The sequence below is a fragment of the Limulus polyphemus genome, unplaced genomic scaffold (genome assembly GCF_000517525.1).
Source record: "Limulus polyphemus unplaced genomic scaffold, Limulus_polyphemus-2.1.2 Scaffold7972, whole genome shotgun sequence".
Lineage (NCBI taxonomy): Eukaryota > Metazoa > Arthropoda > Merostomata > Xiphosura > Limulidae > Limulus > Limulus polyphemus.
Window position 1 is genome coordinate 1 of NW_013673582.1, and position 16,706 is coordinate 16,706.

At 32.7% G+C, this 16,706-nt stretch overlaps 1 protein-coding gene across 1 annotated transcript; it reads left to right on the plus strand.

Annotated features, from left to right (window-relative positions):
* Positions 1-549: 549 nt before the first annotated feature.
* On the plus strand, positions 550-12,050 carry LOC106475018 (the record flags this gene model as incomplete). Its single annotated transcript, XM_013935714.2, has 5 exons — positions 550-632; positions 2,781-3,026; positions 7,510-7,651; positions 8,839-8,912; positions 11,747-12,050. Coding segments are annotated over 5 exons (756 nt in total), but the record flags the coding sequence as incomplete, so codon positions are not given.
* Positions 12,051-16,706: the final 4,656 nt, after the last annotated feature.

Consider the following 16,706-nt stretch of genomic DNA (forward strand, 5'->3'; position numbering starts at 1 on the left):
TGAAAAGATAAGAGGCTCTTATGTTATATTCTAGCTTGTCAGTATCGTCAATTTGAGTTCCTAATTCGTGTGAAACTATAGACTTAGTACTTTGATATCAAAACATTTAATTGGAACCAGTGCTGCATTCAACATACCACGTAACAAACAAAAATTTATGTTCAACTGTGTTTTTTAATATTAACTTTTAAATTAAAAAATTGAGTAAGGTATATCACTAATATTTGATTTATAAACTACAGTTTGATACCAAACTTATTGACATAAATTAATGAAATAGTAGTTCAATAAAATTTTTAATCTGAGTCAACAAACATTATGAAATGGCCTTTCACTGTGACTCATCTGGAAAGGGTTAATGTGATTTTGAATTTTTTTTTTAGAATTGGTAGTTGTTGAAATTGTTTTCTAAGTATATTCAAAATTTCATAAAAAGATATCTTGAATGCTGAATATTTCATTTGTTTCTTGAATTTTTACAAAAGTAGTCTAGAAAATAAATTATTTTAATGTACAGCACTTTTATTTATATGTATTTATTTATCTAAGCATGAAGGATCAGTACCCCTAGAACAGTTGGTTGAACATTGTCCATTTCTAGAAGAATTAGACATTGAAGGATGGGACTGCACGTAAGAAAATGTCATTTAGTTTTCTTTTGAAATGTTTTCTTGGAAACATTAGATTTTCAAGTTTTCAACAAAGTATTCTAATCATTACATTTCTTAGTTTTGGGGTGTTTGAGTTTTGGAGCTTGGTATATAATATACATAATAGTAAAACACCCGCATCTTCTGCAACTGAAGATTTTTTTTTTTATTTGAAAGTGAGGTGTGATGTACAAACCTTTATATAAATATTACCTGAATCTTAGTTTACTTAATGAAGTAGGCATCCTCACTTGTGATATACACTACTTTTGTGTATATCTTATTTTTTTATCATTTAATTTTATGTGATGCCTTCTGTTTATTTTTTAAACTTATACTTTATCGTTCAAGTATATTGTCAATTGGATCTTATAAAGGATTCTAGAATTACAATACATTGTATTTGATTGGAGACTTCTGAACTGCATCTGAGCAAAATGTACAAGTCTTGTATAACAAGCTTTGTGAACAATTAAACAAAAGCTTACACTAAAATTAATTGAAAGAGCATTTATGAAGTTGTTGACTTGATAGTGTTGGTTGAAAAGTAGTCATGTGATAATAAGGTTATGAGGGTTAATTTTTTCATGGGATATGTAGGCTTAAATTATTTTGAAATCAGTTTAATGTTGTGTTTGTTGTAAGTATTCTTTTAACCCTCTCACTACAGGCAGTTCTAAGTGCACATATCATGACTTTTTTAGCGGGTTACATTCATATTTTAATTAAACTAATTTACTATCATTGTATGTCAATAAACGTACCATCAAAACATAGTTAATAAAGCAAATTTTAATATTATATAAGTTTTAAGTTCTTAGTTTTATAAAATAATAGTTAAAAAAAATCCTCAGTCTTCCCTTGTATGAGAATTGGGACATTTGCTCTCATGGTCTTCCCTCTTTAATTTATTTATCACCTCCCCTGAGAAGTATGGAATTTTACATCAGTTACCTAATTATAGATATTACTCAGACAAAGCATAGTTTTATAGCCTTCAATCCTATTTGTTTAAGGAGCCATAGACTAAAAAATCAGTCTCATTTGCCATGGCTACCTGTCACATCCTCTCTTTCATAAATTGCCTATAGCTTTCTCTGACGTATTACATTATGTTGTTTTCTGTACATAGAATTGTCTACTTTGCCTCACGGGAATCACATTAACAAGTTTAGCTGAATTCTTAAAGGCTCTTATTGCATAGTTAGAAAGCCAGAAAAAATATGGTAGCTATAAGATATTGTTTGTTTTATGCATGTTATTATTCTGTGTTTTTAGGTGCATAATTTAATTAAATAAAAGTTATTTAGTGTAGTAGACCATTAGTATAAAAATGTAGGCTTAGGTTTCTTCGACAGTTGACAGCAAAAAAAATAAGAGACCCAGGTAAGTGCTATATGTATTGTTTTTGTGTGTATTCTTTATTAATATAAAAGTAACTAACATGTAATAATCAGAAACTTATTAGGTTGGATAAGGTAAGATAATGAAACAATAAATATAAAAATTATTTGCAAGATATGCTTGTGAGCAGCTCATGCATTACATAATTTAATAGGGTAAAGTGAGCTGCATGTTGCTGAGTGGCTTACAACTTGTGTCGTGGGATATTTAATTAGACACAGTTCAAATTAAGTATTAACAATTGTATACTGTTATGAGCTTTAAGCTGTTAAGGATAAACAATTGTGTTTTGCAGTCATTCTATAAAGAAAAAAGGTTAATTTAGATTGCTTTCCTAACTTATTATGGTGGTTACAAGGTAGGTCAAATGGGTATAGATATAGGGTAAAGAAAATAACATAAAATATAAATTTCTTCTGAAAAAACGTATGATATTTACTTAAAAGATTTTAGAGATTAAGTAAATGAAAATTGAAAATTATCATATCAAGAAAAGTATTTTTAATCTTAACATGAGGATCATTTTGCACTTTAAAAATAAAATGTAAGTACATAATATACTTATTTTAATAATCAAATTTCAGTTTTTGATAGTGGCAAATTTTATCTTAATTATTACAAGCTTGGGTTTACCAAAATACATTAAGCATATATAACAAAAAGTGAATAGTAATGAAAAATGGTGCTTTTGGTTTAGCATGTAAACTCTGTTATTTTTTTATATAGGAAATCAAAACATGGAAATTGTGGAGGCCAAGATCTCGTACCAGTCTCCAGATTTAAGCATCTCAGGGTACTCACACTTTCATACTTGGCAGGGGTTCGTCATGGAAAGTTTCTTGAACTGATAGGGAAAAACTGTCAACTTCTGCGACAGTTAAGGTTACATTATGTTGGGGAATATGCTCACATCACATATCTGGCTTCTCTCTTAGTGACCTTAAGAAATCTTGATCGTCTGATTGATCTCAGGCAAGTTTTCATAAGGTGTATGTATAAGTACATTACATCAGAATTGCAATGAATTCTCGTTAATATTTTATCTCAAATGCATAACTAGATATCATTGTTTATGTAATGTGTTATTATTGCATACAAAATATCACTTTGTTTATTGATTTGTTTCTCTTCATTGGAAGTTTTGAGTTCAGTTCTTTGTCAGTTCATTTTTATAATTGCTTGAAATTTAAGTATGATTTATTGTTTTTTTTTGTATATATTAATGTTTTTTGTAGTGCCATAAAAAAAATTGAAAGACCATGCTGATCATAAGAATTGTTTTGTCCATCAGTAAATACATCCATGATGTAATGATGCATGTTTTTTGTTTGTATTATACAATCAAACAGAAAAGTAAATTGTAGTCAAGGAATTTGGCACGGGTATATGTTATAAATGTAAATATAAAATATATATTACAACCTACTGCACGTTTGGATGAAAAGGTATATCATATAGTGTGTATGCAACTGGTATAAATGCTGCTAAGTTTTCACACACAGACACACATTAACCTCAAAAGTGATTCATTTTAACCATATGTGCATAGGTGGGGTCAAAGTACATATGTCATGACTTTTTTATGAGTGCAATTCAACAAGCCATTATGTATTTAATGTCAAAGTTATCAACTGTTCATTTTACCATATGTAGATGATTTAGTGACAAATTGTGGTTGAGGAGAGTAAATACCAGATATAATATACAGCAATACTGAAAAAAAAACTATTCTAGTGGTTTTGAAAATGCAATATGCAAACAATGTGGTGGCAAAGTAACAAAAATATATTTACTTTTCCCATAAACATCATCTTTCACTCCAATTTGTTGGAGTCTGATTCAGATTGATGTCATCAATATACAGACATATCTTGAGTACTATAGATATTTTTGTAACACACCTGATTTTTTGTGTACAACGAATTGATGTAACACTTTTTTAAGCATTACTAAACATACAAATAAACTTACTAAAAATGCTAATATATTTTGAATGATAAGATAGTTTCAGAATATAGATTTTTGACACACAGAAAGCATTGTTTGTACTGAATACTGATACCTTACCTAAACAGTTGGTTTACCAAACCACCAAAATATGGTTAAATTATCATAGCATATTGTGCAATAGCTAAGATAATGCTAAATAGGGAGATGGCATTAACTTTGCATTTATACTTCCATAAAATTCTTAAAACACACAGAAAACTCCTTTTAGACATAATTTCCGAGACGATACCTTACCTGCACTTACTTAATAGCTTTCCTGAATTTGAGCTCCCCTCTATACATGCAATCTTCACTCAACACTAGCCTTAAGACTCCCACCTAACATCACATGTTTACACATGATATAGCTGCATTGTAGCATGGAAATAACTATGCGACAACCCCCCGCCAATAGGAGTGTGACACCTACCTTTGCTTAATCTGATACCCATATTGTCTTGATTCTACCTCAGCCTTTTTTCTTGATTTTGTGACTATATTTTTCAGGTATGTTTTTTACCTATTCAGTTACTTTTACTACTACTTTGGGGCATACATTCCTCGTCCTCTTTCCTTTGTTACCTCGTATGACTTGGCATGACTTTGTACTGTATTGATTTTCTTCTTAAGTTTTTCTTCAGATTTGGGGGTCAGATCCTCTTTCTTTTGTTCATCTTTCTTAGGCTTAGGTTTTCCTATCTTCGTCTTACACACACACACTGCCCTTTTCTGTTATTGTTCCTTCTTTAATCTTCTTTCAGGGGTAATCCACCATTCCCCTGTGGGATATTCAGTGGATGCTTATTCACTTATCTTTTCTATAGTGGCGGGTTTATCTTCCTCACCATTTTCACTTTTTATTTGGTTGATTTTTTTTGCTAGAGTTGGTTGGGGTGTGATGACCTTGTTTCTCAATTGCTTTTCCTTTCCTTATATCTCGTATGCTTTCTTTTGGCTCCTTTCATCTGCCTGTATGATTTTACTGGTATGGTTGTATCTCTGGTGTCATAAGGTGGGGCTGCATGTCAATGTTATGCCTTATCCTCACTGGTTTACCATCTTTCCCATGCTCCTTCTTTGCATCTCTTTCTGTCTCCTGTCCTCCTGCTTTCTCTTCTCTCTCTCTCTGTCACCACTTTCAATTCATGTCCTTCGAGCCCCCCCAATGGCACAGCGGTATGTCTGTGGACTTACAACGCTAGAAACCGGGTTTCGATACCAATGGTGGGCAGAGCACAGATAGCCCATTATGTAGCTTTGTGCATAACTTCAAAAAAACAATTATGTCTTTCGACTGCTTGTAGACTTTGGCACTGTCAGTTTTGGCAGTGAATGTCTTATAGGCCCTCTGTTTGCAGCAAATTATTGAGTACTGGGATTTTTATCAGAGAACCTTCACCTTTGTCTTTTCCTCTCCTCTTCCAGTGTCTCTTGTTCCCATTATTTTACATCCTCCTAAGAATCTTGTTTCTTGCTAACATTGGTCCAAGGCAGTATTGGTCCTAATGGCTACAGTTGCTATTGGATGGGTCTCATCCTTTTTCCAGGTTTTTCTTCCCATCTTTTCATGGTTCCCAGGGAATCTGTAGATAGGTGTCAAGTCTTGCATCTTTCATGTCTCAGTTGGTTTCTCATCTTGCTTTCAAATGGGGAATTTCTCACCCTGTGGTGGTCTTTCACCCCAGGTCTTGGGAAGACTGAGGTGGACATCTTGGATGCTTCTTTTCTCATTTGGCTGTGTCCCAACAAGCTTCCTAAAGCCACTCTCTTTTTTTAGAGATGGGATATCTGGATTGGTTGATTCATTTTGAAGGAGTCTCATCTCGCACCCATTTTATTTCTCATTCATTTGGGTGTTTTTTATTCATATATCTGCAGAGCTCAACCTTCTACTCTTCTCTTGAGGGACATGGAGCGATTGGTTTCCTATGCCATATCTTCTTACCTCACTGTGCAGCTGGTTCTCTCTCTTTTGGGGATGTGGGTTTCAATGGGATCTCGTGTCCCCTTGGGTCATGCTCATTTGTGACATCTGCACATTCTCTGGATCTTTGCTTCTCGTCAACCTTCTTCCTTCCTTACTCAAAAACATCATCTGGTGACTTGATCAAACTACTCCCCTGGTGGGTATTCCTCTACCATTTGTCCAGGTCTTCTTCTGTTTCCAGATGCCACCTTGATGAGATGGGGGACATGTCTCATCTCTAACATGAATTTGGTTTGTTGATACCACGACATATCATCCCTTCAAATCCATCTCTTAGAACCTTTAGCAGTACATCAAATTTTGGATTTTTTTAGGAAGGTCCATAGATGCCTCTTGATGATACATAGAGTAAACTTTGCAGTTGTCTCCTTTATAAATCACCAGGGAGACTTCATCTTTCTCTTCCTGTTTCAGTCCTAATAACCACTTTTTCTGGGCCCATTCTATACTAATAGCTTGTTCTATTCTGGGTGCTGAGTCTTGTCATGGATCATTTCTTGAGGCCTGTCAAGGTGCTATCTATGGATTGGTCCCTCGTTCCTCTGATGTTCAAGTTGATGCACTTTCATCTGGACACTATTCTTCTCGATGTTTTTGTCACTCTTCTCAACACTCTACTTCCCCTTTTCTTATCCCCTATTCCTCTTCCCTCAGTTTTAGCTGGGGATGCATCCCTTCAAGACTGATCCAACTTTTTTCTCTCCATGCCTTCCCTCCTACTCATGTTTTCCCTCATTCTGGACATTCCATGTAGTCCTCCTGATAACTCCTTACTGGCAAGCTCAGCCATGGTTTCTTCTATTGTATCTCCCATCACCCACCCCCCACCACCACTTCCAGTACATCTTTCTTTTTTGCCTTATCTTGAAGCGATGGTTGTGCTCTACAGTCTATAGGTAGTCAGCTACACCACATATAAACACGTGATGGGAGTGTCAAGGCTAGTGGCAAGTGAAAATTGTGCATATAGAGGGCAGCACAAATTGAGGAAAGCTATTATGTGAGAGGGGGTAAGTATTTCTTGGAAACACATTTTCAGTGTAGGAAAATGTTAACTTTTAACATGATTGTATGATCTTGCAGGGAAATTTTTATGAAACATTAGTTTTTTATAGGACTTTTTGCAAATTTCCATTATAAGAGTATCAGGAATAGCAAATTCCATAAAACTGGATCTCAGATAACCTGTGATGACAGACAGGAAAGAAGCAACTAGAAAAATATTTCTAAAATATGTAAATTTTGCTACAAACCCTATTTAATGATATCTTACTTGTTTTTTGTTAACAAAATTTGAGGTGAATAACTAAAATATTATCAGCAACTTTAGTATGTGAATTTCTTGTGTAACAAAACTGGAAGCTAAAACTGAATTGAAAAAACATTCTTTCCTACAGAATGATAATTTAAAAGTAAAGTATAAATTTTCATAATAATGGCTTGTTTATAATAGTTTATTATTGTTTTTTTTTTTTTAAGGATAGGACATAAAGCTTTAGACCTTGATTCACAGAATTTTTGGACTGCCATTCAGGAAATAAAGAGTTTACAACGTCTTTGTCTCTTAACCTATGAAAGTGGTAAAATAAATGCTAATATGGTCGTAAGATCTCTTTTGCAAGTAAGTATATTTGGGTAGGTGCTGTTTTAATGTTTTATTATTAAAAGACTAGTTTCTTTTCAAGCATTACTATAAGATTTCACTTGGTAAGTTAGCTTACATCGACAGATTAAATTATGTTTAGATATACCAATGTATGTTCTTTTGCAAACAAATAAGTCTGGACATAATTTCAACTTTTGAAAATATATGAAAAAGGCCTTTACAGTTGCATGGTATTAGGAATTTAGATCATCAAGAACAAAATAAGGTGTGAAGTTGTTAATTTAAGCCTAATGTAAAAAAAAAAGTATGTTCAGGTATGTAAATATCAAATAACCATTTGTTTGGTTAGAATCATAAGGAAGCTGATAATTTAAAGGAAAAGACATTTTTTCTGATAGTTTTGCTTATTTGAAGGGACTCAATAAATTTAATATTTAAATGAACCATTGAACAGTGGTGTTACTAATTTTTGATATTGATAAATTAATTAATTTTTAACAGATTATCTTATAAAATAAATATTCCTTGAATTTTGTCCAATTCGTAAAAATCTTTCTTTTTGTGCAGTTGTCACGTATTTTTGTTAGAATGTAATATAAGTATAAACATTTGGACTTTGGGAAAGGAAGCTTGTGAAGTGGATCTACAAAACCACTTAAAAGTCAAACCTCATACCAGTGTGATCAGTAGGTGTATAGCATGATACATATATGCATTGGTATAGGATTCCATGATATGTAGCAAGAGATGGTAGAAATACAGCTGATATGCTGTCTATGATAGTTATAAGCTGGGAAGAAGTCAAGCAGTACTAAACCAAAGCAATGAAAATATAATTGGGGTTCTGAATTTATTTTTCCATATTCATAATGCATTTGTCTAAGTATTGGTAAATAATATTCTCTTTCAGGTAGTTTTTTTATTTCAAGTATCTTTAAAAAGTAAAATGAATATGATTTAGGAAGAACACAGCCAATTGGAGGTTTAGTATTCTTTTATTGGTAGGAGCATTCATTTGACATCAAAATCTCTTTTAAATGCTATCTTAGTATTTTCCTTCTTATAACCTTAAGTTATTCTACTTTCATATGGATCTGAAATGACTTAGTTATTTTAATGATTTGTATTGTATAATACAAAATTTACAAAGGAAGTTTCAACTTTTCCTAATTGTATGTACCTTCTCTTAACAAATATTACAGCTTCCGAATCTACATGTCATTCACATCCACTCCATGACTTTCAACAAAATAGTTCTAAATAAAGCCATAACCAGGTGGGTTGTGCTTGTTAATCTCAGTTTCTCCTTTTCATACACATTTTCTGTGCTGTTGTAATAAAAATTAGTAACTTTACATTGACTAAATTATTTAAAAGCAGAAGTAAATAAATATATTGTCAATGAAATCTCATTCACTTGCACTTATGATAGCTTCATTCTTCTCCTCAGCTGTGTATGGGACAGATGTGTTTAATTTTCATATAATTTCGCTTTGATGAGATTTGCATTCATTAACAAAACTTTGATTTTTATCTCAACAGCTTTACTTCATTATAATAATTTCTCAAGTGACAGTGACTTCAACTTTGTCCTGTGTGAGTGACATTTTTTGCATGTAGGCCCTCTTTCTCTTTGCTTCTGGAGGCTCACTTTCTGTTGGGGATGTTAAAGCCTTTGTTCAATGTGTTGTGGATAACTGCATACTTTATAGCCGTACTCCTCCCATCACTTCCAACTTCTTTCTCACACCTGCTCAATATTTGATACCTCTGGGAGTTTTCTTCATCTCTTCTCACAGTGACCTCAGCCTTTCTCCTGCAAGCTATGGAGTGTCTGATCACCAAGATTGGCACTTCATATTCTCATCCTGTGCAAGAGGTTCTTTTGCCTTTGGGAACTCTGGCTTCCTGCAACTCCTCATTTTTTGGAGGTGCACACACACATGCACCTCTTCCAGTAGACCTTCTAAGACCAATGGACCATTTTATGGGTTCCATTGTCCTCATTTGTAAATATCTCTTATCTGCTACTTGAGGAATTGTCATAGTAGCTAGATCATGCCAACATTATTCACCAGTTACCTTGCTTTCCCCAAGACTAGATTTCCATCTCTTCTTCAATGCTTCCCTCTCATGTTGGGGCTCATCCCTGAATGACATATGGCATTTGAATACAGAACGAGAGTTTACTACACCTCAATGTGCTCGAATTTCTAGCTATTTTTTGTCATTCTCCTATTTCCTGCCCTTTCTGGTGGATTGTTAGGTCATAGTTCACTTCAACAATTCCTTGGTCATTTCTTTCATTGACCATCAATGAGGCACCCATTAGTGGTCTTGGTCAGGCATGCCTCTCTTAGATGCCTCTCTACTCCAAGCTTCCTCTCTTCTGGTACTAGTTCTTCATCCTTCAACTCTGGCTATTGATGCTCTCAGTCAGGACTGGCCTCACAGTTTTTGCTCTATGTCTGTCCTCCTCTTTGTCTCCTTTCTTAAGTCCTTGTGCAATACTTCTTATTGGGTTCTATTTGTGGCACCTGTTTAGCTAGCTCAGCCTTGGTTTCTTACGCTTCATTGTTTGGAATCAAGACCGCCTTTTTTTCTACTCAGTATCCTCCCCCACTTTCTTCAACCTCATACATCACTGTTTCACCAAGGGATATTGTCTTTCCATCTTCATGTGTGGGATTTCTCTGGTCCATCACCCTTTGGGCTGGGCTCTTCTAACCTTTTTCTTGCCACATTCCTGTGCCCCAACCACACTACACATATTGGCAAGTGCTCAGTGATGTTATCATTCTGCCCATCCATATGACACTGAGGACTCATTTGTCACTTTCCTCTTTACTTTATGGGCAAAGAGCATACCCTGGTTGAGACAAGATACAGTCTCTTTTTCAGGTGTGCCTCTATGGAGCGCTTGCCATCAGGTATCACACTCCATGGATTTTCCCTTTGGGCACTTCCTGAAGGAGCTCATTTAGGTTAAAAACTTTGTTGCACCAGCTCTTCCACCAGTTCATTGTGAGATTCTAACTATTCTGTGCACAGAGGTGAGTTATCGTCTTGGAAGTTAACATTTTCCTAACCTGAATTTTTGTAAAGCATGTAGGTATTTTTGTAAAATTTTGATTAATAAAATGAATGTTAAATCATATTTCTTGTTATATCTTGTACAAAATAAAATTAAAAATTAGCAATTCCTCTATATCAAAATAGGTATATGATTTTTAAATCTACCACATTTATTTTATAACTTTGATCCCTGTGAATGTAATATAATAGTACATATTAAATATTGATAAGTTGCTTTGAGCTTGAGCATTTTGATGGTTACTGTTCTTTACAGTTTAGTACCAAATTCTTTGTTTTGGTTAATTTGTTAATTGATGTAGTTGATATGATTTTTATTAATATGCTGCATTACAATACTTGATTTAGGATACAGTAACACTGAAATACAGTTTGACGGTAGACTTAATACTTGTTTAAAATAACCTGCTGTGGTACATAAGAATAAAATTTTTACTTTTACAGTTATACAGCTAGGTAGATAATAGGGAATATGGCCCAACAGAGCTTTATTGATTATGATCAGAAGTTGGTGAAGTTTAATTCTACTCACCCATACTCATTTTCTTTCCACAACTATTTGCCAACATATAGTTTTGTAAGTTGAAAATAACAGTCGATACGCAGTAGGTAGCAAACCCATAACATGCAAATTGTATTGACGGGAGGAAGACATGAATGTTAGATTTTTACTTGAAAAACACAACTTCAAATACTTTTATTGTCAATAATTGAAGAAGATAAAAATTCTCAAAACTCCCCTCTTCTGCTTTTGTCTTGTATTCTGTTATATAAAAATAAAAACTGTTTGGTAATATGTTACCATTAACACAGCTGATGAGACCTGATAATGCTCAAAACTTCCTGTTCTTTTTCTTTATTATAATTTATATTAGCTAACAGATTTGAAGGGAATTAAAAAGGAGTTATCATGATTCTGCAAAGTTAGTATTTTGTTATAAATTGTTGAATGAAATAGTTGAGTTGGTGTGTTTAGAAACTGTTTAACATAAATAACTATAATTGTTTTCATTCCAGGGCTTTCATAACAAAACGAGATAGCTCTAATTGCTCGTTACTTGAAATTGTAGTTGATGAAGCTAACCAGAATTCATATCTCAAGGAAGCTGCACATACTGAAACAACAGTTGGGAAAGTTACATCACAGCTTTGCCATAAATATTCTCTTTGTGTTATGTCTTCATACATTGCCAAACCAAAACCTAGGGGACTTTATGTATCTGCATGAAATAATACATGTAGAAAAGCCTAATTCCCTATTTGTTATGTATAGTATTTGAAATTGTATGAATCATCAATAAATTAGGAACCTGTGAATGTATTGGTTTTTGTATAATGTTTGGAATGAGTTGTATGTATCTGTAAGATCAATAGCCAACAAAAATGTTTCCTTACCTTAAGGTAACCCATGTGAGTGGAATTATAAAAGGTAGAATTTATGCAAACTATAATATTACAATGGAAAAAATGTTGCAATGTGTCAGTTGTTTATCATCCAATGACCACATAACTACTCTATCTGTGTGAAATCATGAGGTTTGGAGGTGTACATGTTTACATTCAACATAATATTTTTGTATGATACATGAGCAAGTACTTGTTAAGATTGAAGGTAGTGCTGATAGCCTAGTGCCTGAAGCATTAATAAATCCGAGATTTTTGATAACATTACCTGTTTTTTATGCCACATTAGTCACAGTCTGATATAAGAACCTAAAAATAGTTTGGAGCATTGCAAAAAATATCAGGTGATGCCTTAATTGAAATATAATTATCAAAACTTTGAACCTATGCTTGTAAATTTAGGGATTACACAAAATGATTAAAGTGTGTTCAGTTTATATTTTATTGGTAAGTATTTATGGTAATAAAATATATATATATATATAGTATACATAGCTGGCTTTGATGTTTCTTATCATTAACCAATTAATACAATTTACCTTACAAGTAACGGGTGTAAAATACTAAACTTGTAAATTTGAATGTTAGTAACATTAATATGCCACCACTATTGGGATAACAAAGACATAGTGACTGTAACTGATTAATTCAAAACAAACATAATTGCTTCATAGTATATGATTCCTTTCTACTTTGTTAGAGAAGAAAAACTTGTTTCATGAAGAGATAACTAACATAATTGAAATTGTAAGACTTCAGTTCTGATGTAGTACTTGGAATCATTAGAGAAAGTTACTATGAAATAGTCAAGTTAGGGGTCTTTTCAAACTTAGATAAAGGTGTGAAATGTCCCGTGATGCATAAGTTTCATTAAGTTCTGTATGGGTGTAATTTATAATACATACAGTTTGCATGTTTAAATATATACTAAATATTATTCTCATATACAAGTATATATTAATGGAATACAGACTGCAATTGCTAATTCTTGCATCATGAAAGCAATTTTTAATACTAGGTTGGTTTGTGATGTTTTGCTGAACCTTGACCACTCATTGTGCAGTTCTTTGTAAATTATTGAGAAAAAATATATTTTCACTCATGATAACATCTGTGGTCACTAGTTTTCTTTAGGTTATCCATTATTTCTTCAGAATACTACTGCTATAGTCTCTTTCAGTTTGTGTTCAACTAATTTATAAACACTAACCCTACTACACAGGTTGGTAAAAAGAGTGTCACAATGTTTTAAAAAGTTATATTCAAAATTTAATTAAAAAGTATTATTAATATATGTCAATAAAATTACCAACAAAGATTAGATATATATTTATTTTAATTTCTTAATTAAAAAGGAAATATTCAACAAAAATTTTAAATATTCAGTTTTATGTGTTGCATGACACATCCATTTTCTTATTGTTCAATTTGCATTTATTATGTCTATGATACAATTTTTATAGTGTCTAACAAACTAGAAACTCAAACTTCAGATATTGACAAGCTAGAACTATAAAATATAAACTTCCCACCCTTTTTATCTGCTTATATATATTTTGCAAAGCTACCAAAGTAGCCCTTCCCATCTCGTCATTCTTTTGAAGCTACTTATTTACTCACACCTAATTCTCTTAAGTACATGTTTATAACCAATAGAAAGAGGACATTGTAAACAGTAACTCTGACAGTCATATATAATTTTTTGAAGGGGAAAGCCATAGTTCTGTTGGAAAAGTTGATGTGTGTTGACTAAGTCATTGCTCTGAAAAGAAATGAGATTCTTTTAACTTACATATTACAAAGGTAAAAAAAAAGACAACAGTTTGCAATTTACCATTCTGGTAAATGGTAATTTTTTGGTTTTTTAAGATGTATATTTGAAATCTACAAAAATTACTTTGTCTTAGCCTCTATTTGAGAGAATCAATGAGTCTTACAGCAAGGCTTAGTAAGTACAACACATGACTACAAGTTAATTTTTTAATATTATAAGTACTAGAATCATTGTGTTTGTGTAATTTCTTATTTATTGCTCTAAGTTTTAATAAATATAATTACTACTGTACAAACAAAAAGTGTATGAATCAAGAAAAAGTTATATAAAAAATATTTCAGTACAAAGAAACTTGTAAAACTAATAAGAAATAGTGTAAAAAACATCCTACAAATCAAAATGTGGAGATGTTATGGTCAAAGATATTTGTTAATTTTTAGAGAAACAGAAAGAAAAGAGACAAAAAGGAGATCTGATACTTTTACTCATTACATAAAATTTCATTAAAACTGTCATAACTGCTTTATTTGAACATAGAAAATAAATTGGCATTAACTGTTTCAGCAGATTTGGTTATATACTACGTAAAAGTTTAACTTTTTTGGAGAGTAGCATTTGTGTAATATTCTTCAATGTGTTTCATACAGAAGAACTCATTACAGAGTTTATATTGCATTTGTACCTTATTTTCTGAGAGGCACAGTCTGCATCTTTTCCTTTTCCCTTACAATTGTTGAGAAATGCCTGCTAAGAGTGAGTCTCAGTGGTGAAGAATCCTACACAGTTTTTGAGGTATGCCAGCAGGACTTGGTTTTCTTTGAAGTAAAGTCTCAACGGGGGTAGTGACCAAGTCTATTCTGAATGTCTTCTGGAACAATGCCAGCTGGTATGTCTACATATTGTAAGAATTCACTTACTGTTGGTGTTTCTAAGCTCACGTTTCAAGCTACACAAGCAGATAAGAATGGTGACTTATATTCCCTGAGTTGGATACCCGTCCATCACAGGTTAACCCCTCAGCTAACCGAGTTAAACTGAAATAATTTTTCAAAAAAAGTATATAATATTTAGAGTGATTAATGTCATAGTGATAAACAAATAACTATGCCTAGTAGTACAAATGGAGGCAAACAAGATAGCAGTTGACAACATTCAACTTAACAAACAAATGAAGAGACTAAAGATTCAATGCAATACTTTTAGATGGGGGAAGGGTAAAGGAAATGCTGATGAAAAAGAGCATATAAAGGATAGACATAGCAGTAAAAATAGTTATATAGTATACATTCTGCTACTCTAGATGGTGCTTGCTGTTTATCAGATTATAAGGGAAGTATCTTTTTCTCATGTGGAGGGGGTGACTGCTGTGATAGAAACCTGTACAGACAATGGGTTTCTTTTTGATGCTTTCCTATAATATTTTATAGTTACTATTATGAATGTCTTCAACTGAAACGATGTCTGAGACTTTTATCTATGTAACATTCAGTTTTTAACGTTTGCGACTGTGTTTTCCAACATTTTGCAAGTAATCATGGAGACATATTTCTTCAGTGGTCTGATAAAAACTCTACACGAGTTTTCGTGTGGATATTTTACGTCAGCAAACACAATTCCCCATCTTCTTATGGAGCAGGATTATATTGTACATTTTTCCCACGATTTCATGAAAGTAATTTTTCTGTGGAGTGCCCAAAAACTTAATTGTGTTAGTAAATGTAATGGGAATTTTATATAACTTTAAATGGACTTTTTGATTCTAGCAAATTTCTTATTTAAGCTTTTATAAAATATAGTTTTTTCGTCTTTTGATGGATTAAAAACAATCCGCTATTTTTGCGCCACGTTGTAATGTAGTTAATTGATTCTTAATCACTATTAGCTGCAAATGGGGGTTGTCTCGCCATGTTCGTCAGGCTGCTATATCATCAGCGTACTGTGCCTTGTGGTGGGTGTGGCATGTCATTAATGAAAAGCATGCATAATAGACTGACCCATGCAATTCTCCACCATTAAAATGTAAATGAGTGTGATAAATGTGGTGTAATACCGAAGAAAGTCGAGTAAGCTAATTTTGTTTTCTCCACATTGGCATTTGCTAGCTATTTCACTGTCTGTAAACATCCTTTTAAAGAGATCGTCTGAAGAAGAAAAAAAAATAGAGAGAGATTAATTTTATTAGAATCGGGAAGAATAAGTAGAGTTGTTTATTTACTGCAAAAAATTGAAGTTAGATCAAAAGTGAAGTCTTGTGATTATACTTGAAATCAAAATCTCTTCTAGATTAAGCTAGCAGAAGAAAAAAAGGAATTTAGTTTCTCATAGATTTTCATGTGTATTTATTAGTTAAGTTTTAGAAGCAATTTAAAATGTGGAATAACAGTATATCTCCGGTTTACCCGCGATTATAGTGACACAACAGTATTTATCACGTCATAATAATGTTCAGTAAAATGTTTTACAGTTTTCAATGTTCATTCCTATGTTAAGTTAAAGTTAGTTACAGCAAATTATGTTCTATAGCAACCTAAAATGGTTTTAATCAATTATTTTAGCTACAAACTAATGCAAATCACATGCAAAAACAAATAAGATTTCACATATGAAATATCAAGTTGTAAAAGCGTCCAGTGTCCAACCGGTGGCAGAAATAAAAAAAAAAGATCTGTATCATAATAAGGTAAAATGTTTAACGTTTTGCCAAAACTGGACATCTACAGTTTTTCGTTGTAACTATTTAATAGTTTTTATTTCTACTTTGAAAAGTGTGAACTGCAAATTTCAGCATTACGCACTCGT